The sequence below is a fragment of the Betta splendens genome, chromosome 3, assembly GCF_900634795.4.
Source record: "Betta splendens chromosome 3, fBetSpl5.4, whole genome shotgun sequence".
Taxonomy (NCBI): Eukaryota; Metazoa; Chordata; class Actinopteri; order Anabantiformes; family Osphronemidae; genus Betta; species Betta splendens.
Genome location: NC_040883.2, coordinates 1,160,858 through 1,185,777, shown reverse-complemented (window position 1 = coordinate 1,185,777; position 24,920 = coordinate 1,160,858). Strand labels below are relative to the sequence as shown.

The following is a 24,920-nucleotide window of genomic DNA, read 5'->3' as shown; positions in this document are numbered from 1 at the left end:
GACCTGCTTCCTGCACCCACTCACTGGGCTGGGAGCAGTCTCTGCCGTGGATCCAGACTGACTGTGCTGAGGCAGAGGATAGAAATGTGCTGCAGGAGACTGAGAAGGATGAAGGTACACATTCACCGCGACCCTGTAACGAGACCAGATGCTTTGCACTGCTCAGGGAACAGCTGTTTGTGTGGCCTCCTGCAGAGCTCCTGCAGATGTGGGATCTTATCTTGGCAGTGAAGTCCAGGCAGTGGCCAGGACTCACTGTCCAAGCGAGGCTACTTCACCTGGAGGGACTGGCAGGAGCAGACAACACGTGTCCATCAGCATCACGTTATGAATATATAGGATAGAGCAGGTGGAGTCGACGTGTATGGAGCGTCTGCGTTTGAACACCCAGATGTTTAAATGTGTGCACAGTCTCAGTGTCTGAGCCCTGGATGTTCTGGATGTGGTGGAGGGACCTCCTGAAGTCAAGCACTAACTACACAAAGTCAGAGATGCCCCCCGTGTACTCCTGCTCGTTCCTCCGATACACACATACATATGATGTATATATAATGTTATACAAACAATATGAATAAACATAAGTGGCTGAGTTTGTCTTTTCATTGTAAGGGAGGATGTAAAACTGTGGTTATAATAATGTAGTTATTTATGCAAATGCATCCTGTCTTTGGGAGTAAACTCACCCCCACTCCTGTGTGTGTGTCAGCATTGTAAATGTGAGCTCTCATTTGCCTGTTGTGTTTTATTATCAGTTTCAGGGAGCAGAAACTAGTTTCTGCAGCAAGGGATTGAATAAATGGTTAAAATGCAGAGCTGATGCTACAGGAACGGACACTGAACCCTTGTTGAAGAAATCTCCTCTGGAAAAGCATCATTTGTGACTAAACAACACGTGTATTAAAAAGATTCAACAACTGCTGAAGCTGCTGGAGTCGTTTTTATGGTTTTGAAGCATTGCGTTCCAGCTGCAGCGTCTCAGCGTCGCCCTCTGCTGGTTCGTCTCTGAAATGAATCCTCGTCGTTCTAACGCGCAGGGTTTTGTTTGCTGGATGCTGCAAAAAAGTCTGTTTCCAATACTAATAAACGTCTCATATCTAACAGCCAGGACAGTGCAGGCGCCGCCTCGGTTCTTCTTCTGTGGTGTTTCCTTCATTGTTACATTTGAATTGCTGCTTTTCCTCATCTCAACACATCACGTTGTTTATTTTTACTTTGTGTTATTCTGTCCCCCTATTGTGAACATTATGTGTGACTGTGTATGTGAGTATGTCGGCGTAAATGAGCGTCTACCTTTACTTTCATTTGTGGCTAGCTTGAAGCTTGTGGCTAGCTTGTTTAACGAACCAAGCGAACGCGTTTTATTCGCTTGTGTTGATGTATATAGATTTTAAGGAGGGCGGGTGTTTCTCATCTGGTCTGGTTTCTTTTATTTTGTTATTTTTAATATCAAAGCCAAATTTCTTCATCTGAGCTGAACGGCTGAGAGAGTTAGATATTAGCTTTTCTTCACACTCTTGTTTATAATCATTACTTGATTTCGACATACGTGAGAGAGACGGGGTCTTTATAAAATCGGTTTTTGGTTTTATTTTATATGTTCGGCGTAGATGGTGTGAATGGGTATTTTCCCCACAGCCCGTAAAGGCAGCACAGTATCGCAGCATCGGCGGACCTCAGGTGAATCTGCTGGTGGCGGCTGCACAGCGGAGCCAATGGAAGATTAAAGCGGCGGCATGGCGGACAGGGAGACGCGGAAAGGCGGCACGCCGTCAGGGCGCAGCGTCCAGGTGAAGTCTCCGGCCAGCTTCAGGTAAGGCGTCCGGGGCGGGGAGCCGGGACCGGGACCGGGGCGGGGAGCCGGGACCCGGGACCGGGGCGGGGAGCCGGGACCGGGACCGGGGCGGGGAGCCGGGACCGGGGAGCCGGGACCGGCACCGGGGCGGGGATCCGGGACCGGGGCGGGGAGCCGGGACCGGGACCGGGGATCTGGGACCGGGGCGGGGAGCCGGGACCGGGGCGGGGAGCCGGGACCGGGACCGGGGATCTGGGACCGGGAGAGGAGGAGCGGCCGCAGCTGCGTTTGCTCCGTCGATCTTTGCGGGAGGAAGTCGAACGTGTTGCTGAGTTGCGTGACTGTGTTTGGGCGTGTCTGCCCCCGACGGACCGAGGCGAGCCGCGTTCTCCCGCAGACGCACGTTTTTAGACGTGTGCGCACTTTTTAGCGACCAAAGCCGCTGTGACAGGTACGAGTGCGCATGTGTGCGCGTGCCTCCAGTCTGCGCCATCCGTGCTCCGCACAGTGCGCATTAAGTCAGCGCTCACCTGTAATATGTGACTCTATCGACTGACAGCATATTAAAGCCCGTCACTGTAACAGGCCATTAGATAAATATTGATGGACAGAGGTCATGGTGAGTTTACAGAGAGCACAGCATTGGTCATCGTTTGGCTTCATTAGGGACGTGCTACTAACACACAAGTGGAAATAATTTATTCTCTAAAATGCCAAATATTTGTACGCTATAGAATATTTTTTTGCAGTTCGACATAAAGACTCAATTCAGACGTTTCATGATGAATTTAATAATCAGGTGCAATGAATTCACAGTTACAGGCTTCACCAGCTGATTGGGGGCTCGTAGTAACAGACAGTGCCGCCGGAGGAGAAGCTGTGATTCTTTGGTGCCGTTGCTGAGTGGACGGGCCTGTGATCAATATTCAGTATGCAGTGAGACAGTGCAGTGAGACAGTGCAGTGAGACAGCAGCACCCCCACCCTCCAGCTCAGTGCAGCTGAGCTGCACCCGCAGTTGCTCTGGATGATTACAATGAAAATGAACTCCAATCCAAATGTAAAGTGTTGTAGAAACAACACTTAATCGTCTGCACAGTTCAAATCTGGAGCCAGCAGCTCAGCTGCTCACAGTGATCACAGACATTAGGGCTGCGGATTAGCTCTAAGTCCTAACTAACCACGAGGTGAGGAGGTGACGAACGAAACAAACCAGGTGTTTATGACAAAACGCATTTGGCAGGCGGCAGTGGAAGGATTAGAAAGTTCTGAATAATACAAACTAATAATAAAAACGTACAATTGAATAAATAATGATTCACATGTTCTAGGTTGATATTCTAGCGGCGCGGCCCAGAGAGCCCTCAGGCTCCAGCTTGGCCCCGTCCCAGAGAAGCCATATGTTGGTGTGTTTTCCTGCCTCCACACTGGTTCAGATCCTCCAGACCTGCTGCTCCACAGCGTAGAGCTCATCTGCTGCTGTGTGGAGACTTTCACATTAACAGCAGACTCAGCCCAGAGTTATCACATAGTCATGAGCGTTGTCAGACATTTCAAATTAAACTGCACTGACTTATTTTTACTACTTGCACACATTAAAACTGTAAAACGATGTTCTCTTTTAACTTGATCAGAAATAATGACCCAAACCTCTTCCTGAGCTTTTAGTGAACTGCTCCTTTAACTGAGGATTTGTGGCACCAGAGGGCGCAACAGGAGATTCTTTGTGTGTAAGCACTAACCCAGGAGCAATTTCACTGTTTGCTTCCAGTCTTTGCTGTGGTGCATTATGGGAAATAAACGAGGAACTCATGAGCTCCTTCTGATTTAACACCAGAGATGTGTGTTATGTGTGTTGTGACATTTTTTTTAAATTTCCATTTGCTTGTCTGAGCAGTGAGGATTTTTAACCGGCAGCTTTCTGTCATTTATTGCACCCTTCTTTTATTGACTTTTGTCTTTTGGGGGAAACGTGAATTTAGAGCTTGAGTAGTTTGTGCCTCCGAAGCGAGCGAGGGATCGTCTGAGTGGACAGCAGTAATAGCTCTGGTTGCAGTTCCCCGACACTGTATTTACTGCCGTCACTGCGTTGTGCTGACGAAGCGCGTTCCAGCCGACGACCCCTCCCCTCTGTCTATACAGCACCTCTCAGCCGCTCTGACCTTTTTGTGGATGGAACCAGAGTTTAGTAGAATCATCATGGTTTGCACCAATTGATTTTCATTTGCTTTGTGTTTGCAGCAGCTTCTGTTGCATCTTGGTCAGTTTTCTTGTTTCAGTGTTTGTGAATGCAAGGTTGTCAAATGTTTCCACTTTAAATTTACCGGCAATTATTTAATTTGTGCTGTAACCACCAAAATATTGTTTGAGCAGTAAACGGTGCATTCAAAGAGAATAAGAATGGGAGATCTTTATCAGAAGCCTTAAATAATTCAGGGGCATAGTGTGTGTGTGTGTGGGGGGGGGGGGTGAGAGGAGTGTCCTCTGGTGCTGGTGTTCCTCGTTGGGGCTCGATGCTGACACCACAGCACGCCTGCAGTGGTGTAGTAAACCTGATCAGAGGGACAGAAGGACTGTATAGTGTTACATAACACCACTACTCCTGGCAGCTCCAGCTCCGTGCTTCAAATAATTCCCCCTCTGTCTTTGCTCCGGACGAGCGGCAGCAGCAGCGGCAGCAGCGAGGCTCAGAATCGGATGCCTCTCATCGACCGGCACAAGCTGCAACCCCTCCTCCTCCCCCTCCTCCTCCTCCTCCTCTCCTCTCACTCACTCCTCCCTCTCTGCTTCCCTTCCTAACCCCTCTCCTCCGCTGTGGATGCCCCCCTCACTTACAGCATGGAGTCGGGCCGGGAAGGAGGAGAGGGATGGATGGAGGACCAGTGGGAGAAATGGTAGGACGTCTCCTTTGCTTTTGCTGACATGCAGCGATGTGGCTGTGACCTTGTGTGCATGTGTGTGCATGTGTTTTTGCCAGCGTGGCTTCTGTTTGCCTGCATCTCAGAGCTCAGGACAGGCTTGTCCTTCAAGGAGAGTGAACGCGTATGCGTGTGTAGGTTTGTTGTTGTGGTCGAGCAGCAGACGGGAGGAGAGCCCACATCACGCTTTCTGTCGATTTGCGTTGACGTCGGTGTGAATGAATATGTGTCGCCAGAGTTTGTTGTTATAGAGCAGACGCTGACTGTTTTTTTCTGGATGGGATAGTCCTGGTCCTGGTCCTGGTCCTGTCCTGTCCTGTCCTGTCCTGGTCCTGGTCCTGGTCCTGGTCCTAGCCCTGTCCTGGTCCTGGTCCTGTCCTGGTCCTGTCCTGGTCCTGGTCCTGGTCCTGGTCCTGGTCCTGGTCCTGGTCCTGGTCCTGGTCCTAGCCCTGTCCTGGTCCTGGTCCTGGTCCTGGTCCTGGTCCTGGTCCTAGTCCTAGCCCTGTCCTGGTCCTGGTCCTGTCCTGGTCCTATCCTGCCCTGTCCTGTCCTGCCCTGTCCTGTCCTGGTCCTGGTCCTGGTCCTGGTCCTGGTCCTGTCCTGTCATGGTCCTGGTCCTGGTCCTGGTCCTGGTCCTAGCCCTGTCCTGGTCCTGTCCTGGTCCTGGTCCTGGTCCTGGTCCTGGTCCTGGTCCTGTTCCTGGTCCCAGCCCTGTCCTGGTCCTGGTCCTGGCCCTGGCCCTGGCCCTGGCCCTGGTCCTGTCCTTGTCCTGGTCCTGGTCCTGGTCCTGGTCCTGTCCTGGTCCTGGTCCTGGTCCTAGTCCTGTCCTGTCCTGTCCTGTCCTGTCCTGTCCTGGTCCTGTCCTGGTCCTGGTCCTAGCCCTGTCCTGGTCCTGGTCCTGGTCCTGGTCCTGGTCCTGGTCCTGGTCCTGGTCCTGGTTCTGGTCCTGGTCCTGGTCCTAGCCCTAGCCCTAGCCCTGTCCTGGTCCTGGTCCTGGTCCTGGTCCTGGTCCTGGTCCTGGTCCTGGTCCTGGTCCTAGCCCTGTCCTGGTCCTGGTCCTGGTCCTGTCCTGGTCCTGGTCCTAGTCCTGTCCTGTCCTGTCCTGTCCTGTCCTGTCCTGTCCTGGTCCTGGTCCTGGTCCTGGTCCTAGCCCTGTCCTGGTCCTGGTCCTGGTCCTGGTTCTGGTTCTGGTCCTGGTCCTAGCCCTAGCCCTGTCCTGGTCCTGGTCCTGTCCTGGTCCTGTCCTGTCCTGTCCTGTCCTGTCCTGTCCTGTCCTGTCCTGTCCTGGTCCTGTTCCTGTCCTGTCCTGTCCTGTCCTGTCCTGCCCTGTCCTGCCCTGTCCTGGTCCTGGTCCTGGTCCTGGTCCTGGTCCTGGTCCTGGTCCTGTCCTGGTCCTGGTCCTGGTCCTGTCCTGTCCTGGTCCTGGTCCTAGCCCTGTCCTGGTCCTGGTCCTGGTCCTGTCCTGGTCCTGGTCCTGTCCTGTCCTGTCCTGTCCTGTCCTGTCCTGTCCTGTCCTGTCCTGTCCTGTCCTGGTCCTGTTCCTGTTCCTGTTCCTGGTCCCAGCCCTGTCCTGTCCTGGTCCTGGTCCTGGCCCTGGCCCTGGCCCTGGCCCTGGCCCTGGTCCTGTCCTTGTCCTGGTCCTGGTCCTGGTCCTGGTCCTGGTCCTGGTCCTGGTCCTAGCCCTAGCCCTGTCCTGGTCCTGGTCCTGGTCCTGTCCTGTCCTGTCCTGTCCTGTCCTGTCCTGTCCTGCCCTGGTCCTGTTCCTGTTCCTGTTCCTGTTCCTGGTCCTAGCCCTGTCCTGGTCCTGGTCCTGGTCCTGGTCCTGGTCCTGGCCCTGTCCTGGTCCTGGTCCTGGTCCTGTCCTGTCCTGTCCTGCCCTGTCCTGTCCTGTCCTGTCCTGTCCTGTCCTGGTCCTGGTCCTGGTCCTGTCCTGTCCTGTCCTGGTCCTGGTCCTGGTCCTGGTCCTGGTCCTGGTCCTAGCCCTTTCCTGGTCCTGGTCCTGGTCCTGGTCCTGTCCTGTCCTGTCCTGTCCTGTCCTGTCCTGTCCTGTCCTGTCCTGGTCCTGTCCTGTCCTGTCCTGGTCCTGTTCCTGTCCTGTCCTGTCCTGTCCTGTCCTGCCCTGTCCTGCCCTGCCCTGCCCTGTCCTGGTCCTGGTCCTGGTCCTGTCCTGTCCTGGTCCTGGTCCTGGTCCTGGTCCTGGTCCTGGTCCTGTCCTGGTCCTGGTCCTGGTCCTAGCCCTGTCCTGGTCCTGGTCCTGGTCCTGGTCCTGGTCCTGTCCTGGTCCTGGTCCTGTCCTGTCCTGTCCTGTCCTGTCCTGTCCTGTCCTGTCCTGGTCCTGTTCCTGTTCCTGTTCCTGGTCCCAGCCCTGTCCTGGTCCTGGTCCTGGTCCTGTCCTGCCCTGGTCCTGGTCCTGTTCCTGTTCCTGGTCCTAGCCCTAGCCCTGTCCTGGTCCTGGTCCTGGTCCTGGTCCTGGTCCTGGTCCTGGTCCTGGCCCCTGTCCTGGTCCTGGTCCTGGTCCTGGTCCTGTCCTGTCCTGTCCTGTCCTGTCCTGTCCTGTCCTGGTCCTGGTCCTGTCCTGTCCTGGTCCTGGTCCTGGTCCTGGTCCTAGCCCTTTCCTGGTCCTGGTCCTGGTCCTGGTCCTGTCCTGGTCCTGTCCTGTCCTGTCCTGTCCTGTCCTGTCCTGTCCTGTCCTGGTCCTGTTCCTGTCCTGTCCTGTCCTGTCCTGCCCTGCCCTGTCCTGCCCTGTCCTGGTCCTGTCCTGTCCTGTCCTGGTCCTGGTCCTGGTCCTGGTCCTGTCCTGGTCCTAGCCCTGTCCTGGTCCTGGTCCTGGTCCTGGTCCTGGTCCTGGTCCTGTCCTGGTCCTGGTCCTGTCCTGTCCTGTCCTGTCCTGTCCTGTCCTGTCCTGTTCCTGTTCCTGTTCCTGGTCCCAGCCCTGTCCTGGTCCTGGTCCTGGCCCTGGCCCTGGCCCTGGCCCTGGCCCTGGCCCTGGCCCTGGCCCTGGCCCTGGTCCTGTCCTTGTCCTGGTCCTGGTCCTGGTCCTGGTCCTGGTCCTGGTCCTAGCCCTGTCCTGGTCCTGGTCCTGGTCCTGTCCTGTCCTGTCCTGTCCTGTCCTGTCCTGCCCTGGTCCTGTTCCTGTTCCTGTTCCTGTTCCTGTTCCTGGTCCTAGCCCTGTCCTGGTCCTGGTCCTGGTCCTGGTCCTGGCCCTGTCCTGGTCCTGGTCCTGGTCCTGTCCTGTCCTGTCCTGTCCTGTCCTGTCCTGTCCTGTCCTGGTCCTGGTCCTTGTCCTTGTCCTTGTCCTGGTCCTGGTCCTGGTCCTAGCCCTGTCCTGGTCCTGGTCCTGGTCCTGGTCCTGGTCCTGGTCCTGGTCCTAGCCCTGTCCTGGTCCTGGTCCTGGTCCTGGTCCTGGTCCTGGTCCTGTTCCTGGTCCTGGTCCTAGCCCTGTCCTGGTCCTGGTCCTGGTCCTGGTCCTGGTCCTGGTCCTGTTCCTGTTCCTGGTCCTGGTCCTAGCCCTGTCCTGGTCCTGGTCCTGGTCCTGGTCCTGGTCCTGGCCCTGTCCTGGTCCTGGTCCTGGTCCTGGTCCTGGTCCTGTCTTGTCCTGTCCTGGTCCTGGTCCTGGTCCTGGTCCTGGTCCTGGTCCTGGTCCTGGTCCTAGCCCTGTCCTGGTCCTGGTCCTGGTCCTGGTCCTGTTCCTGTTCCTGTTCCTGGTCCTGGTCCTAGCCCTGTCCTGGTCCTGTTCCTGGTCCTGGTCCTGTCCTGGTCCTGGTCCTGGTTCTGGTTCTGGTTCTGGTCCTGTCCTGTCCTGGTCCTGGTCCTGGTCCTGGTCCTGTTCCTGTTCCTGGTCCAGGTCCTAGCCCTGTCCTGGTCCTGGTCCTGGTCCTGGTCCTGGTCCTGGTCCTGTTCCTGGTCCAGGTCCTAGCCCTGTCCTGGTCCTGGTCCTGGTCCTGGTCCTGGCCCTGTCCTGGTCCTGGTCCTGGTCCTGGTCCTGGTCCTGGTCCTGTCCTGGTCCTGGTCCTGGTTCTGGTTCTGGTTCTGGTCCTGTCCTGTCCTGGTCCTGGTCCTGGTCCTGGTCCTGGTCCTGGTCCTGTTCCTGGTCCTGGTCCTAGCCCTGTCCTGGTCCTGGTCCTGGTCCTGGTCCTGGTCCTGGTCCTGGTCCAGGTCCTAGCCCTGTCCTGGTCCTGGTCCTGGTCCTGGTCCTGGTCCTGGTCCTGGTCCTTGTCCTGGTCCTGGTCCTGGTCCTGGTCCTGGTCCAGGTCCTAGCCCTGTCCTGGGTCCTGGTCCTGGTCCTGGTCCTGGTCCTGGTCCTGTCCTGTCCTTGCAGAGGAAGCTACTGAATGACAGGGCATGCAGCCTGGTAATCTCTCAGTGGGAGCATGAATGGGACTGAATGCTGAGAGCGTGGAAAGAGACAGAGGCTGCAGAGTGTTTACATGCATCACCCTGGTCGTGAACGGTGCCACTGTAACGCAGATCCTCATCCTGTCAGAGATGTGAGTTTAAATCTGAACTTTTTTTATAGCAGTCTGACCTAATTTTACTGCCAGCGCTGCTTGTGACAAAGAGTTGGATGAACTAATCTGCTTTCGGTGAAATCTGTTTACATCCAAAGCCTTGATGTGTCTACACGAGGCGCTGTCAGCATCTACATGTAGTAGAGGTGAAGCCACCACGGGCCGTGTCTGGATTCTGAGCCAGGAGCGGAACCGGCCGAGCGCGAGGTCGTTGTGTCCTTCATGAGTGTAGTCTGTCCTGTCCCGTCCCCCCACCGTCACAACGCTGCAGGCTTTTAAATCACTGGGATCACAAAGTGAACCCCTGCTGCTGCACACTGAGACACACGGAGTCCACAGCTCAGGCGTGTGTCGCAGTCTGACGTCACTGGTCAAGACGACAGGATGACTCTGTTCTGCTCAGGTGAATGCGGTGCTGTGGGCCTCAGAACGTGTCGGCCATGACACCGTGGACCTGTCTACTCTGGTGGAAAGCCTGCTGTGTCAGCTGCATTGATCACCCAGGGTGTTGAGTGGAATCCAAGCTCATAGGAGACTCATGATTCCTGGCTCTGAGTTGATGTAGAGGCTAAAGTGTAGCTCATGCTATAATTATGAACAGGAGGGTGGAGGCTCTGTCCTCATTCCTGGGTCCTGTGGCTACAGACCAAGCTTTCTACTGCCATCGTTTAGCATCACACGACCAAACCTTTGTCCTCACGCTGCTTTTGTCAGCTTCTTTATCGTACGGATGCTGGACGACGTGACCTGCTCCTTATGGTTCTCTGGAGGTTTGACATCTTCACCCTGTCCTCGGTGACGCTGGTCGGGCTCATTGTACTCCACACTAGTCTCTCCGTCCTAATACACAACCTTTAGACTCCTGTTCCCTGCTGTTCATGCAAAGCCCCAGTTCTAATGTTGTCATACTTAATGTATAATGAACCATGGATCCGTGAAGTCTGTCCGCTCTCTATCAGAATTAAAGAGTTACTGATGCTGTACCTTTGCCTGGTGGAGCTTGGTGAGTGTGGATGACTGTGCTCCACTGGGCCCTTGTTGCTGACGCTAACATCTGATCTGATGCTAAACTCGTCCTTCTGCCTTTCTTCCTTCTTCCTTTCCATCTTTCAGCCTCTTTCGATGCTCATTAACACAAACAGATGCTTCTGTCCAGGCCATTTCACTCTGACACGTGACTGCTCTGGTTGCAGCTGTGTGTAGATTTGCAGGAGGCTGCTGCAGTATTGATGTAGCCACAAATGACATTAGCATCGCGCAGCAGCAGGGGTTCTGCTCTTTGGCCGCTCTGTTCCTTGTGATCACCGTCATCGAGCCTTTCCTTCCTCTAATAACGTTTCTCTGCTGTGTCTGTTCTGCCCAGGAGGCAGCTGAGCTCAGGGATAACAGACGTGCATAATTACAGATAAAACGAAGGCATTGTTTACTGGAAGCTAATTGAATCCTGCCTCAGACAGCAGGGCGGTGCACTTCTCTGCCCAGACAGACGGACAGACAGCTTTAAATGTTAATAAAGGGACCTGCAGATGATTTTACTTACTTCACTTTTCACTTCATCTGTGATGAAATCCCTTCAGCTCAAACACACGTTGAGCTTCACATTCTCTCCACCTGCTGTGAACATGTCGCTACTGTTGTCGTCTTTATCCAGTGAAGGTTCAATCTGCAGGAGCTCAACAGGTGCTAGGACGCACAGCTGTCGTTCTTTACAAATACCTTATTGATTACTTTTGATTATCTCTGAGCTGCCCAGGACCGGACATACTGTAAAAAAGCAACAATACAGTATACACGTGTATCACAGCAACGGATAATGAGAATATATTGTTTTACACAGAACATGTCGCTGTGGTTCCCCTCCATCCAACAGTTTGCGCTGTGATTGTGACAAGTGATATGGAATTAACCCTTTTCCCTCAATCACATCTCCCTTCTCTCTCTCATCCTTTGACCAGGTTAACCCATGACATCAGCCTAGATGAATTTGAGGATGACGACCTGTCGGAGATTACAGAGATCACGGACGAGTGTGGGATGAGTCTCAACTGTAACGGCCCAGACGTGAAGGTAAACTGTCTCCACAGCAAGTGGGTCTTTTACTTAAAAAGCGTTTTGTGATTACGAGGAAATCAGTTTCCTCCACAAGCTGATGGACCGGTAGGAACTGTACTGCTGTTGAGTTTCCAGGCAAAGGAATCATTTCCTGAGCATATAATGAGTAAATGATGTGCATTAAAACGTATGCAGTTGCTTGGATGTCAAGTAATTGTATGTTAATTATCACTGTCTCTTCTTTTGGTTCCTGTGTGTTTGGTTCCTCCAACACCGGGTTTTATTGGCATAGTTATTAAAACTGGAGCAAGCGTTCGGGAGGGAGAGATGAGAAGCAGCGGTGCATTTATTATTCTGTCTGATCTCTCAGGCTCTTTTCCCAGTGAAACCATCATCACCTCCACCTCCTCCATTCAGCTCCGCTGCGGTAACCAAGGCAACAAGAGGTTCCAAGCGTCTTTTTTTTCTGGATCGTTTGTGTGATCCGATGAGCTCTGTTTGTGCGTGTGACTGCTTGAATTAGCGACTTATGAAAACGGCCTTGTTGTGGAGTGACAGCAACACGTTGGGTTTGAAGTCAGCTCTGTCTCGCTTGCTTGTCCATGTGATAATATCCAAGGAGCTAATTTTAGCCCCACTTTATGAATGAGCGAGCTCCCTGGAGGTGTGTGTGGATGACTCATCACCTGGCAGAGGTCCTACAGATCCCAGGACAGAACATGATTCTTAAACTTTGGACAGTTGTGATACAGAAACAAGTTGAGTGAATGAGCAGCACCTGCTTCTTGGTGCTAGCAGAGTATCTGCACTATTAAAGGGTCAGGACAAAATAAACACTCTGACACCGATTTGAATCCCTTTGTAACTATTTTAGTTATTTATGTCTTATTTAGTATGTTCTGCATCTAAGATCATTTTCCAAAGGATGGTTTGGAAAAATGACCAAACCACGGCTGCCAAAGGCTGTGTGTGTGTGTGTGTGTGTGTGTGTGTGTGTGTGTGTGTGTGTGTGTGTGTGTGTGTGTGTGTGTGTGTGTGTGTGTGTGTGTGTGTGTGTGTGTGTGTGTGTGTGTGTGTGTGTGCGGGTTGTAGTGGCTGCGTTCCTCAGTGGTTCATGCCAAGGTTTGACAAATCTGTTAGTGTGTGGTGTGAAGACAAGTCGTATTCCATCACATCCCGACTGCTCAGCGTTCAATGGCAGTCTGACCTGTTTAATAATGTAGGAGTGGGTGGAGCCGCTGCAGAACGTTGGATGGGGAAGGGGTTGTGAACTGTGAGCACTTTATGGAGAGCTCACACTGTGCACACACAGGGAGCAGTGACCTCATCTGTGAGCTCATCATCCTCAGGGAGATTTAGGAAGCTTCTTGTCCCATCAATAATGGACGGTCACATGGAAGGAGCATCACACGCCCTGACAGGAAACAGGAAAGAACAGTGAGAGGTGCAGCTTAAACTGCCAAACGCCTGACGTCATGTACAAACTAATAAAAACAGGCTCACGTAAAGTCATTCTGACCCACATTCAACCAAATTCCCCGCAGAGACTAAATATTTATTATTCAGTGATAAACCAACTTCCAGTCATTTTGAATCTGGCACCTGCTACTCAGCAGCAGAGACGGCGGCTGGTTCAAATTCACCTGCCTGGAACATTCCACAGAGAGGTGGGAGACTGGGGCAGGTCACTGCTTTAACAGCTGTCTGAGCAAACAGACCAGCAGGCGCCAAGGTGAGTACGTACATGTACTCGCAAAAGGTTTATCAGTTTTTTCTGCCTTTGTGGTTCACTTGAATGTGGTTCAGTTACGCACATGCAGAATAATAGGCAGAATAATAGAGCAGGAGTCATGGTGAGACAGAGCAGAGGGGATCCAACGCATTAGAGGAGGAGAACTGTTTCCATGGCAACAGTGTTTTTCTCACCCACTGCACATGTCAGAGCTGAAAATAAATGCAGTGTTGGTGTGTAAACACACATGAGCAGTGTTCACGTCACGGTCCACACGAGGAAGCTGCTCCACCAGCGGCAGCAGGGGAAGCCCTGTTTGCTTCACGCACGCTGGCTTGATCTAAGCTGGAGTCAGAGTGAAATCAGGATGAAGGCTACGTGTTCATCGTAGCTCTCTGACGTCGACCCTGTAGCTGTACGGCCGTCTGTTAGGACCGGTCGGCGTGTTGCTCTCACGCCACGACTCTGATTACGACACTTCCTGGCGGGTTTTGTCTTGCGGCGCCGTATGTGACCTGCTGCCTGTGTCGTTCCCGACTGGAGCTGCTCTGATTGGACCAGCGTCAGGGCTTCTCCTCAGAAGCAGCAGCATCTCCTCAGTCGCCTCATCATCACGGGCTCTTGTCTCCTAGCAACAGGAGCCAGAGCTCTCTTAAAGGAGCCACATATCATTTAAGCTCATAAACATGAAGAAAATGGGGAAAAGCTGCTTGTTTTATATGCTTCTGTTAAATACAATTCAAAACTATTTTATTTTCAGTTTTTCTTTTCTTTATGGTAATGAGCACTTTTCTGTAACTCTGCCTGAAGGCAACTTTAACAAGTCATGGTTAGGATTCACCTGGAGAAACATTTGAATCAGGTGTCTTATTGGTGTTTGGTCAGAACGTGCAGCTATTGTTGTTTGCTACATTCAAATGAGCTTAAAGGCTGCGTTAAGCCCACAGGATTGGATTAACCTCCAGTCCACTCATCTGCTGTGAGTTAGCTTAGCGTCTGCAGCTGCCCACCCATGATCACTCGTCCTGCTTCTTGTTTCACCACCTTGTGCCCAGAATTGACCTACGTGCATGTTCACACCACACTTTTTTATGAGGATTAAGATTTGTGTGACTAGTTAACGTAACATTAGAACATGGGGCTCCCCTTCAGTTTCACACATCAGGTGGTGAGTCTCACAAACCTGAACTTTATGCGTTCAGCAGGCTTTTGATTTTGCCAGTTAGCTTCAGTCATTTCAAATTTGAATCAGGACGTTGTGTAATAATTCACCATACATCATCAGCATCACTAAGTGCAGCGATGGTGATGGAAAGTGGAGCTGAATGCGTTGGCCCACTGCCCTTTGACCTACTGCCTCTAAGCTGATGCTCATGTTCGTCTCCGTGAATCAACGCAGCAGTGCAGCAGTAACCAGCTTCCTCTGCAGAGGTGTGAACACGACAGTAGCATTTATCAGATACGGAGCTTCGTGGCAGTAACTGAAGCTAATCAGGTCTCGTGTAATGTTGGGAATAGTCTCTGCTTTCAGCAGTTCACAGCTGCCAGTGAGCGTCAAGGAGCAGTTTCTAATTGGCTGACTCACTCCTCTCATCCCATCACATCCGCCCTCTCCGCGTCGACTGACGGCGTCTCCTCCAATCCCTGCAGGGCCACGTGAGGCGAGGAACCAGTGGTGTGTCGGGGAGGGCAGAGCTGGGCGCTGTCGGACAGCTTCAGGCAGAGATGCTTCATTTGGACCTCATAGACGGTGCTGACGGTTACCGCAGCGACAAAGAGTCCTTAAAGGCGCCTGCCACTGCACCCCCACCAGTCACCAAGGCCCCTGCAGCACCTGTTACCATGGATACCTACCGTCCCAAGAGACCCACGACCCTTAACCTCTTCCCGGTTGTGCCGCGGACACAGGTAAAGCCTGAATTAACCTCTGTCACACACACACACACACTCTAAATGTGGTTTTATCTGAATCAGAGTCAGATTTTCATTTCCTGCAAAGAGATTTCTCACACACAGATGGAAACTTGTGTGATGTCGCCAGTTGATTCATTACAATTGTTCCTGTGACAGAAAGCGACTGCACTGAACAATGGCTCAGTTGTAGGGCCGTTCTTTCTGTTTTTTAGGTTTGCTGCTGGAGCTCGTGACTCTGTATTTCTGTGTGAGGGTCCATCACTGATCAGATACTTCTTCATTCAGCTCAATGTCCTTTATTAAGTAATGTCAGTTAAGTTTCAGAAGCAGGTGTTTACACGCATTCACGTTCTCCAGTTCAGTGCAGACTAATGATGCTGCCGTAGCTTTGCTGGAGCATCCGTGTGTTGGATCGTGGTGACATTATGGGTAGTGATGGAAGCTACTGATCACAGAGCAGGAACATCTTAAGTGACAATAACAACAGTGACCTGAAAGAAAGACACAACAGCAGTGAGTCAGGATGTGAAAGAACCCAAAGGGAACCCGACAGAACTTAATTATAAAGTGAAGCTCTGAGATCACCACAATAAAGTAAACGGAGTTATCATCTGCAACACATTACACTCAAACACACAATTCACTTAGTTATTAATTCAAGACAAACCCATTGTACAATAATACTCCTTCAGTGCAGAAATAACCTTTTGATACTGTTACGCAACGTTTCTGTGTGTAGGTTAATGTGTATATTACACACACACACACACACACACACACACACACTAACCGTCAACATGATCTTATACCAGCTCTATATTTGTCTGCTCTTTGTTCATGCGTAGTTTCCTCGAGCTGGAAAAGAGCATGTGTGTGTGTGTGTGTGTGTGTGTGTGTGTGTGTGTGTGTGTGTGTGTGTGTGTGTGTGTGTGTGTGTGTGTGTGTGTGTGTGTGTGTGTGTGTGTGTGTGTGTGTGAGAGAGAGAGAGAGAGAGAGAGCTGTCAGGACTAGAAAGCATGAAGGGAATAATTGCTGTGAAGTCTCGTTCAGTATTTCTTTTTGCCTCCTGAGACTTTCTCACTGTCGTTGAACAAACTAAACAAACCTGGTTTGAAATATGAAATGAAACCAACAAGCGTAGACAACAACTTCAGACTTGATTAGAGGTGAAGATGCTTCAAAATCTCACAACTGCATGAAAAACTAGGGACTAACTGTGTGGCTTTTAGGCATGTACAGTATTGGACGGTGCTTTTTATGCTTGTTTATGTTCTTCAGTTTCATGTAGACACGCATCATGTGAAGAGTTTTAGAATTGGTTTACTGAGGTCCTTTACTGAGAGAATCCCTGACCTTCAGCTGGAGCTGAAGCTGCTTTGTCAGAAGGACAAATATCTTAGCAACACTCCATCAAACAGGTCCTTGTGGTAAAGTGACGAGACATTTATTTATAAATCAAATTTTATTTTATAAATGGCTAAAGCGGTAACTGAGCTACGTGGTGGCGCCACAGACGTTGCTGTCGGTACCTTTCTGCTGCAGCCGTTCAGGTGTTGGCATCAAGAAAGGGACTGATGCCACAGCACCTCATAGTTCGTCATAGTCAAGACATGTATTAAGGAACTTACATGTAAATAGCAGCATAGACTGGAATATATAAATAGTGTGTTACATTACAGATTCAAATACAATAAGGGCAGGTTGTGTTTCTCCTCTCCAATAATACACACACTGTGCTGGGCAGTGAACCTGATCCTCAGATCAGTCCCTCTGTCCTCCACCTGCTGAATCACTTGTTACTACGGCAACAGTCCGTCTCCGCCTGGTCCACGTAGCTGGCAGTGAGTCACGCCGTGGGAGGACAGAGGAGGAGGACGGTGTCTTATTTTGGACGTCACAGGCTTTTCCAGTTCCCTTTCCATCTGTGGAAATATCCTCCTGTCATCCCAGAGCTATGCACAGCTCCACTTATATAGAATGTAGCAGGAAGTGGAGTTCAGCAGTGAAAAGGTTTTGTACACAAGGTTCGTTTTTAAAGGACCTTCTTAATAGGAAAAGCTTTGGAAGTATCATGGTTTTTAGAAAAAAATGCAGTGTGTGTGTGTGTGTGTGTGTGTGTGTGTGTGTGTGTGTGTGTGTGTGTGTGTGTGTGTGTGTGTGTGTGTGTGTGTGTGAAAGCTCTAGTTCCCTTTCAATGCAGATCACTGAGCCCAGACAAAGGCTCCCTGCTAAATCTACACAATAAAAGGTTGTGTGTGTGGGGGGGTGGGGGTGAGGGGGGGTCAGGATCCACAGCCCATTCACCCATTCTGCCTCTACTTCCCTTTCTCACCACGTCCATCTTCTTCTTTTCCAGGACACATTGAACAACAACTCGTTTGGGAAGAAGTACAGTTGGCAGGAGAAGGTTTCCGGCTCGTCCTCGCCTCTGAAAACAGGTGAAACTCTCTCTGCGTTCGTTCACAGCCTGAAACGCTTCGTGTGGTGGATGTTTGATGTCCCACTCATTCCTGTGCTGCTAACACTGGGTGCGTGACTTGAATGAGTTGGTGAGTCTGATCCACGGTGCTGAAGGTTGGATGAGACTGTGTAGCCAGGACCCAGCTAGAGACCGGGTCACCTTCAAATTCACTATGAATCACTTCTCCTGGGCGTCATTTACAAATTAATTACTATGGGATGGTTACTGCTCAGGCAGCACATATGATGATTGGAATCGATGCAGTGAAGATTATGACCACAAGCTTAAACTTTTCTTACTGTCTTTGTTCTTCTGTTTAGTAGCAAGTAATGACATTGTACAAACAGTGGCCAGTAAACTATTACCTTCAGATGTATTTATTCATTGAAGCCCATGAACTGATCCATAAGACAGAAACGTCTCTGTTATTATAATAGGGTACAACTTTAACGTCCGAGGACCAGGAGATTCTTGATCTAGTTCCTCATTGCAGATCTGATGATCAGCCCTCCTGGTTTGTTATATGTGGCATATTTGACATCAGATCTTGTGCTGATTCAGCAGCTCACCACAGACACACAGGTTGACCTGCCATTGGCCACTAGCATCCACAGTCAGTGAGTCCTGCTGATGGATTATGACATAACGCATCAACCACCTTCTCCTGGCTTCACTCTACATTTGATGAGCAATGGGGATTTAGCTGCGTAATCCTGACGTCGTTACCTAACGTTCTTCCTGTTTTGTACTTTCCTCTGTGTGTCTGTGCATTCGCTGCCATGTCTGCCTCCCTTCCTGCTTCTGCGTCTGTTTATTGGACCCGTCCACGCTCCTGCACCGTGTGTGTACTGCGTGTGCCTGTGCGTCTGCGTCTGCGTCTGCGCGGCCGTGTCCATGTTGTTGTTCGCCTCCGCTCTTCCTCCAGGTGAGCTCTCGCCTCCACGCGAGCACAGCTGCCTGAGCGACGAGGACAAGCTACAGGGTGGAGGCGCGCACACCAAGGACCGCGGGACCTCCACCGACGCCCCCTGCAGACGAGGCCACGCGTCTGCACACGCCCACGCTTCATCCGCAGCAGCTGCAACGCGCTCCAAGCTCCAGGAGCGGCCGCCTGCTCCACCGCCACCGCCGCAGAACTACACACCAGCCCCGCTGTACCCGCCTGGTAAGGCCGACGGGGGGGGGCACCACCGGGAACGGATCCGCTACCACACGGATGTGCGTCTGGAGCCCACAGAGGAGATCTACCTGACGCCAGTGCAGCGTTCCGCTGACACCCTGGACGCAGCCGGCGTGCAGGAGCGGCCTTTTCTTTCCCAGCAGACTGAGCAGGGGCGCATGTCCCTCAGCTCCGACACAGAGGGACCTCCGCCCTACCAGCCGCTCCCAGACCGGACGAACCCCTCCATCTACGAGGAGGACGAGGGCTACATCCCCCCGCCTTCGTACGCGTCCTGCGTGGAGTCCCTCATCACGCCGCCCCGCGCGGCTGCTGCAGCTCGCTGCTCCGTGGCGCTGGACCTCAGTCTGAATGGGACGGGATCTGCCGGCGCCGCGCTGCGAGCCGGGTCCTCGGTGGAGTATGTGGATGCCACAGATGAGAGCTACTGTGGGGAGGATGAGGATGTGGACAGGATACTAGTGGACGCCAGGATAAGGAAGGGGCGAGCTAAGGGGGAGTGCGGCGGCACGGCGGCTCCACTGAGGACTTGCATGAGCTCAGAAGCCAGCGGTCTTTCCTACGACTCGGTCAAATACACGCTGGTTGTGGACGAGCACGCGCAGCTGGAGCTGGTGAGTCTGCGGCAGTGTTACCAGGGCTACAGCGACGACAGCGACTCGGCCACCGTCTACGACAACTGCGTCTCCTCCCCCTACGAGTCGGCCATCGGGGAGGAGTACGAGGAGGAAGACGAGGAGGAGGAGGAGGATGGGGCTGGAATGGGAGGCGTGAGGAGAGAGGCCACAGCTTGTCTGTCTGAAGACTCCACCCCAGAGGCAGACCTGCACTTCTCCAAGAAGTTCCTCAATGTCTTCATGAAGGGACGCTCGCGCTCCTCCAGTAAGTTCACCCCCATGACCATGCTACAGTGTGTAGGTTTAGAGCATCTTAAGCTAAAGAAAACTGAAACCTGAAAACATGAATTCAGGTGTGTTGCTATAAAGGGAATAATAATAGAGGTGGAGGTGACGGGAGCACGCAGCGCATGGGCTCCTTTCACAAACTCTGATACTCTTGGATGTAGCTTGTACTTCTGATGCAGACTAGGTCTGGTAAAGTCAGCTGGTAAATTATTTTTTATCTTTTAATCTGACGCTCATTGATACAAGCATCCCAGCTTGAAGCTGTGCAGCCTTTTTAGGAGGATTAGAACTGGTTGGGAAATATCCCCAGTCTTACTCTGACCTACATTCCAGCATGAAGCAGTGACGGACAGACGGGAGGACGAGAGATTAGACTGTAGTGTTTGTGCGGTTGCTGTTTCTCTGCTGGATGCTGTTCATGTGTGTTAAACACCACAGCGGGTCATCGGGGCAGTGCAGGTGTCCCATGGGATCGCGCTGTACATCCCTGCAGCTGATCAGCTTCAGCCTAATGGGCTGTGATTCATACAGTACAGTACGTTGTGAGCAGTAACGCTCGTCTCTGGTTGTCGCTGCTGAAATTTTGTTTTGACTCTGTCAGGAACCGTTTTCATGCTGTTTATGATATCCTTTAATGTGATTTCCATTCTCTAAGGCGCTGAGTCCTTTGGCTTATACACGTGTGTCATCAACGGAGAGGAGCGGGACCAGAGCCACAGAGCCGTGTACAGGTGAGCGGAGCTGCACCGTCATCATGCATCGGTCAGCTGACTGCGGTCTGCCCGTTTCCACGGTAACAGCTGCTGATGTACGGATGCCTGGAGCTGATGCATGATGTGTTTAAAGGAGTCAAAGCAGCGTCTCCGTGTTCTGGCAGATTATGTGTGGAGTGGTACATGAAGCTGCGTTATTAAAGCTTAGCATTATCCTCATATGTGATGTTTTGCTTATTTACAATATGACCCAAAACAATCAGTGTCATTATCACTGTTACTTTGTCTTATAACATTCTCTTCAGGATCCATGTTGGTCCACATACTGTAAAGGAATGAATATCTAAGTAGAGTCGTTTGAGCGGTTTGTGGAGCAGCGTCTGTTCAGGAGATTCAGAGCCTGCCAGTACTTTTGCTTTGAAAGCAGCCGTGCGTTCACATGACGGTAGATGTGTCTGCGCCAGGTTTGTCCCTCGACACGACGATGAGCTGGAGCTGGAAGTGGATGATCCGCTGCTGGTGGAGGTCCAGGCGGAGGATTACTGGTACGAGGGCTACAACATGAGGACAGGTGCCAGGGGGGTCTTCCCCGCATACTATGCCACAGAGGTGACCAAGGACTCCGACAGCTACAAAGGTAGCGGCGCCTGATGGCTGAACGCCGTCTTGTTATCTCTGTTATTATATCTGACTAGAAGAGAACACTTTAAAGCTGAGTGACCTGTTCTTGCTTCTGCTTCTGCTTCTGCTTCTGTGCAGTAAAGAGCAGCGAGTGGATGGACCGGTACCGGCTGAAGTTCCTGGGCTCAGTCCAAGTGCCCTACCACAAAGGGAATGATGTACTGTGTGCAGCCATGCAGAAGGTGCCAATCCCACCTCGTGAATCTTCGTTTAAAGCTGTGTACGTTTTAAAGTGACGCTTCACACTTGTTTTCCAGATCGCTACTAACCGGAGGATGACGGTGAAGTACAACCCGCCGTCGTCCTGCTTCCTGGACATCAGCGTGAAGGGCATCAAGCTTGCTGTTCAGGAGGACTATTACGCTTCTGACAGAGTGAGTGAGACCCCCCCTTCTCTCTTCTACATGTGGCAGAACTGAGACCTGGCGCCCCCTGTGGCTGCCACTATAACTACACTCACGTTACTCAAGTATTTCTGTTTCAGGAGCCTTTAAACTTCCATGTTTGTTTCCAAATCCTTTCCTATTAACAAACATTAAAGACATTTTTACAGCAGATATTCTATTTTGTTTCACATCCTGACATTCTTATTTAAGAATTGAAAGAATTGATTGATGCATACGATGATCGATTCATCTGAGTACTTGATATGCAACAAAAACCACATAAGCTGCTTCAGTTAAACCCATCAAGTCCGACTGACTCTTCGTAGAGCAAAGAGGCTTTTCCATGTTACAGACTAATTTCTGCATGTTTCCTGTCTGTTCACAGAGCAACGAGTGCAGTCACTTCTTCCAGTTAAAGAACGTGTCGTTCTGTGGTTATCATCCCAAAAACAGCAAGTAAGTAAAGATGGAAATATTCAAAACCGCATCCATCTGATCGGACGTGACAAATACAGTGTACAGTATGGCTTTAGCAATGAGGCTGTTAAAGGAAGTCTGATGTGTTTGTTCTGCCTCTGCAGGTACTTCGGGTTCATTACCAAACATCCTGCAGACCAGAGATTCGCCTGCCACGTGTTTGTGTCTGAGAACTCCACCAAACCGCTTGCTGAGTCAGTTGGGTGAGTTGTTGTTACTTTTAGTGTTCTGGTTCTAGTTCCAGGAGGTATTGTGTTTTCCATTGTGTGTGTGTTGTCTTTTAGGAAAGCCTTCCAGTTGTACTATAAAGAGTTTGTGGAGTTTTCGTGCCCCACAGAGGACATCTACCTGGAATAGTCCTGCCCCTCCCTCCACTACAGCCCTGTACAATATATTGTAACATAGCATTGCATGAAGGACGGACTTATCTCACTTTAACCAATAAATTAACTAATTGCCAAATCTGCCAGTAGACAGGGCAGGAATGATGTAGTAGAGGATATGGGTCGTTGAGCAAGAACGGGTGAAATAAGCCAAAGGAGCCAAAGACTTTACTGAGAAAAGAAAATATGCAAAGTGGAGACAGGGGCATCGCGATCACAGGCTGTCACTGGGAAGCACAAGCATCATCTGCACTGACCCACACTGAGACCCAGGAGCCACGCGGGACTGCACGAACAATGACTGCACCACCATGCAAATCACTTCCCATCACTGCAAATGCACAGCAAGTCGAGCAGCGGACCACGTAGGAGCAGCATTTCATCCTGTTACCTCATACTCCACCCTGTGTTGTTCAGGTCTTTGATGGAACTGACAGACCCTGAGGTCAAATCCAGGCATCTTCACCTGCTGACGAATCCATGACAAGTCAAACACAGGCAGGCAGGCAGACAGACAGGCAGACAGATGGGCAGACAGGCAGACATGCAGGCAGACAGACAGGCAGACAGATGGGCAGACAGGCAGACATGCAGACAGACAGGCAGACAGACAGATGGGCAGACAGGCAGACATGCAGACAGACAGGCAGACAGACAGATGGGCAGACAGGCAGGCAGACAGATGGGCAGACAGGCAGACAGACAGACGGGCAGACAGACAGAGAGGCAGGCAGACAGACAGGCAGGCAGACAGACAGGCAGACGGACAGGCAGACAGACAGACAGACAGATGGGCAGACAGACAGACATGCAGACAGATGGGCAGACAGGCAGGCAGACAGACAGACGGGCAGACAGGCAGACGGACAGACAGGCAGACGGACAGACAGGCATACGGACAGACAGGCAGGCAGACAGATGGGCAGACAGACAGACAGATGGGCAGACATGCAGACAGACAGATGGGCAGACAGACAGACATGCAGACAGACAGGCAGACAGATGGGCAGACAGGCAGGCAGACAGACAGACGGGCAGACGGACAGACAGGCAGACGGACAGACAGGCAGGCAGACAGATGGGCAGACAGACAGATGGGCAGACGGACAGATGGGCAGATGGACAGGCAGGCAGGCAGACAGACAGACAGGCAGACAGACAGACGGGCAGACAGACAGACGGGCAGGTGGGACTTCACGCATGGTTCATCAGCTGTGGCTGGGCCTCGAAGAGCAGTCCTCAGATTCACATCATCAGCCTGAAGTGAACCTCATGAGGCTGCTGGCTTAAAGGGAGCAGAAGCAAAGCTCTGGTGTCTTCAGGCCTTCACTGGTAGTGCCTCTTTTCATGGACTCGTTGTGTAGTTTACAGTAAATGTCTCCAGTGCTGTGACTGGACCTGCACTGGCCGAGGCTTGGTTTGTTTAATCTGAGGTCTATATTTTGCAGAGGATGAAATTCTGTGAAGAAGGAATATTGAATCATTGATGTGGCACCGATGGTTCAGCCATGTGAAAACGTCAGTGGGGACTATAAAGGTGTACAGACATGCCATATATAAAGAATTAATTTTCTATTTGTAATTACAGAAATAATACATTGAGTCAATGTGTGGTATGTGGAATTTTTATTTATTTTGTAATTTCTTTAGGTGTGAATCCTTTATTTAAAATTTTTATTGCAGCCCTTACGTTGTCCTGTCATTTTTGTCTGTCAGTAGCAAAGCGTGGCTTCACAGCAGATGTGAAAGGTTTGGGTTTAGTAGCTGTGACCCACAGGGAGAAGGAAACGGCTGTTAAAATGTAGATTCATGGGATCAGCAGCTCCTCAAGATGAACTGAGCTGGTTCCGATCCCCAGCATCATCCGCTCGGACCTGACGGGGCTGAGTTTCTGTCACCTCCTGCTCGGAGCTCTTATTGCTGACGTCACTTGTTTTCTAGCCACCCTCACCTGCGTTTCCTCCCTCAGTGTGTGTAATCTCTCCTCAGCGTCTCCACCTGCTTAGCGATAATGAAATGAAGCCTTGAAGCTGTGCTCTCACACGCCATCTGCTGGACAAAGGGAAGTTATTGCAAAGGCGTCAGTGGCTTGTTCACTTCAGGTCAACTGACCTAAACTGTACAAATCATAAAGATAGTGTTTATTTTACGTGGATTTAAATCTTAAAATTTCCAACACTGGTCACAAGAGAAAGAGATTACACCAACCCAACTTCTCCTATTTAATAGAGTAAAGATTAATACAAAGCACTGTGCTTAAACCACTGGGCTACCTGAGGAAACAGAACAAGGCTGTAGCGATAGATGTAGCGATCCCAGGTCATAGCATCAGCAGGAAGAAGGAGCACGACAGACCGAGAAGTACCAAGGGCTGAAAGAAGACATACTGTAGAGCACGAGTGGTACCCATGGTGATAGGAACACCAGGGGCTGTAACTCCCAAGCTGAGAGAGAGGCTCCAACAGATCCCAGGAACAACATCTGAGATCTGTCTCTGCTAAGATACTGCACAGGACCCTCAGGCTCCCAGGAATACTGTGTGTGTGTGTGTGTGTGTGTGTGTGTGTGTGTGTGTGTGTGTGTGTGTGTGTGTGTGTGTGTGTGTGTGTGTGTGACACAGAAAAACGGGAACTTTAAGCGAACATTCAAAGTTCCTGTTTTTCTGTCACTCGTATATAATATCGTTGTTGGTATGGAATGAAATAAGAGATGCATGTAGGAGTTTACACTGAAAATACCTCTGCTGCTGAAGGGGTTTAACTGGTAAAACCAGCTCCAGAAAAGGAAAGATACAGGTTTTATATCAATAACACAGTTGT

At 51.3% G+C, this 24,920-nt stretch overlaps 1 protein-coding gene across 4 annotated transcripts; it reads left to right on the top strand.

Annotated features, from left to right (window-relative positions):
* The first annotated feature begins 1,084 nt into the window (after window positions 1–1,084).
* Window positions 1,085–23,787, top strand: mapk8ip1b (mitogen-activated protein kinase 8 interacting protein 1b). Of its 4 annotated transcripts, none has more exons than XM_029144718.3 (12): window positions 1,085–1,810; window positions 11,173–11,284; window positions 14,652–14,909; window positions 17,272–17,353; window positions 18,302–19,438; window positions 20,117–20,192; window positions 20,639–20,811; window positions 20,934–21,037; window positions 21,113–21,229; window positions 21,627–21,697; window positions 21,823–21,921; window positions 22,003–23,787. In XM_029144718.3, exons 1-12 carry the CDS (start codon window positions 1,734–1,736, stop codon window positions 22,073–22,075), a joined length of 2,379 nt encoding a protein of 792 aa, XP_029000551.1. In that variant the 5' UTR covers window positions 1,085–1,733; the 3' UTR covers window positions 22,076–23,787. The 4 variants fall into 4 exon arrangements, with proteins under 4 accessions (XP_029000551.1, XP_029000552.1, XP_055363346.1 ...); XM_029144719.3 differs by lacking the exon at window positions 1,085–1,810 and adding an exon at window positions 4,280–4,685; XM_055507371.1 differs by lacking the exon at window positions 1,085–1,810 and adding an exon at window positions 9,026–9,060.
* The last annotated feature ends 1,133 nt before the right edge of the window (window positions 23,788–24,920 follow it).

What these genes read in the sequence shown, in the direction of transcription:
- mapk8ip1b (XM_029144717.3), top strand. Translation starts at nt 9,084, where the DNA reads ATGGGACTGAATGCTGAGAGCGTGGAAAGAGACAGAGGCTGCAGAGTG. An exon ending in CGGTTGTGCCGCGGACACAG is followed by an intron (nt 14,910 to 17,271) that starts GTAAAGCCTGAA and finishes CTTCTTTTCCAG; the next exon opens with GACACATTGAACAACAACTC. An exon ending in TGTGTGCAGCCATGCAGAAG is followed by an intron (nt 21,038 to 21,112) that starts GTGCCAATCCCA and finishes CTTGTTTTCCAG; the next exon opens with ATCGCTACTAACCGGAGGAT.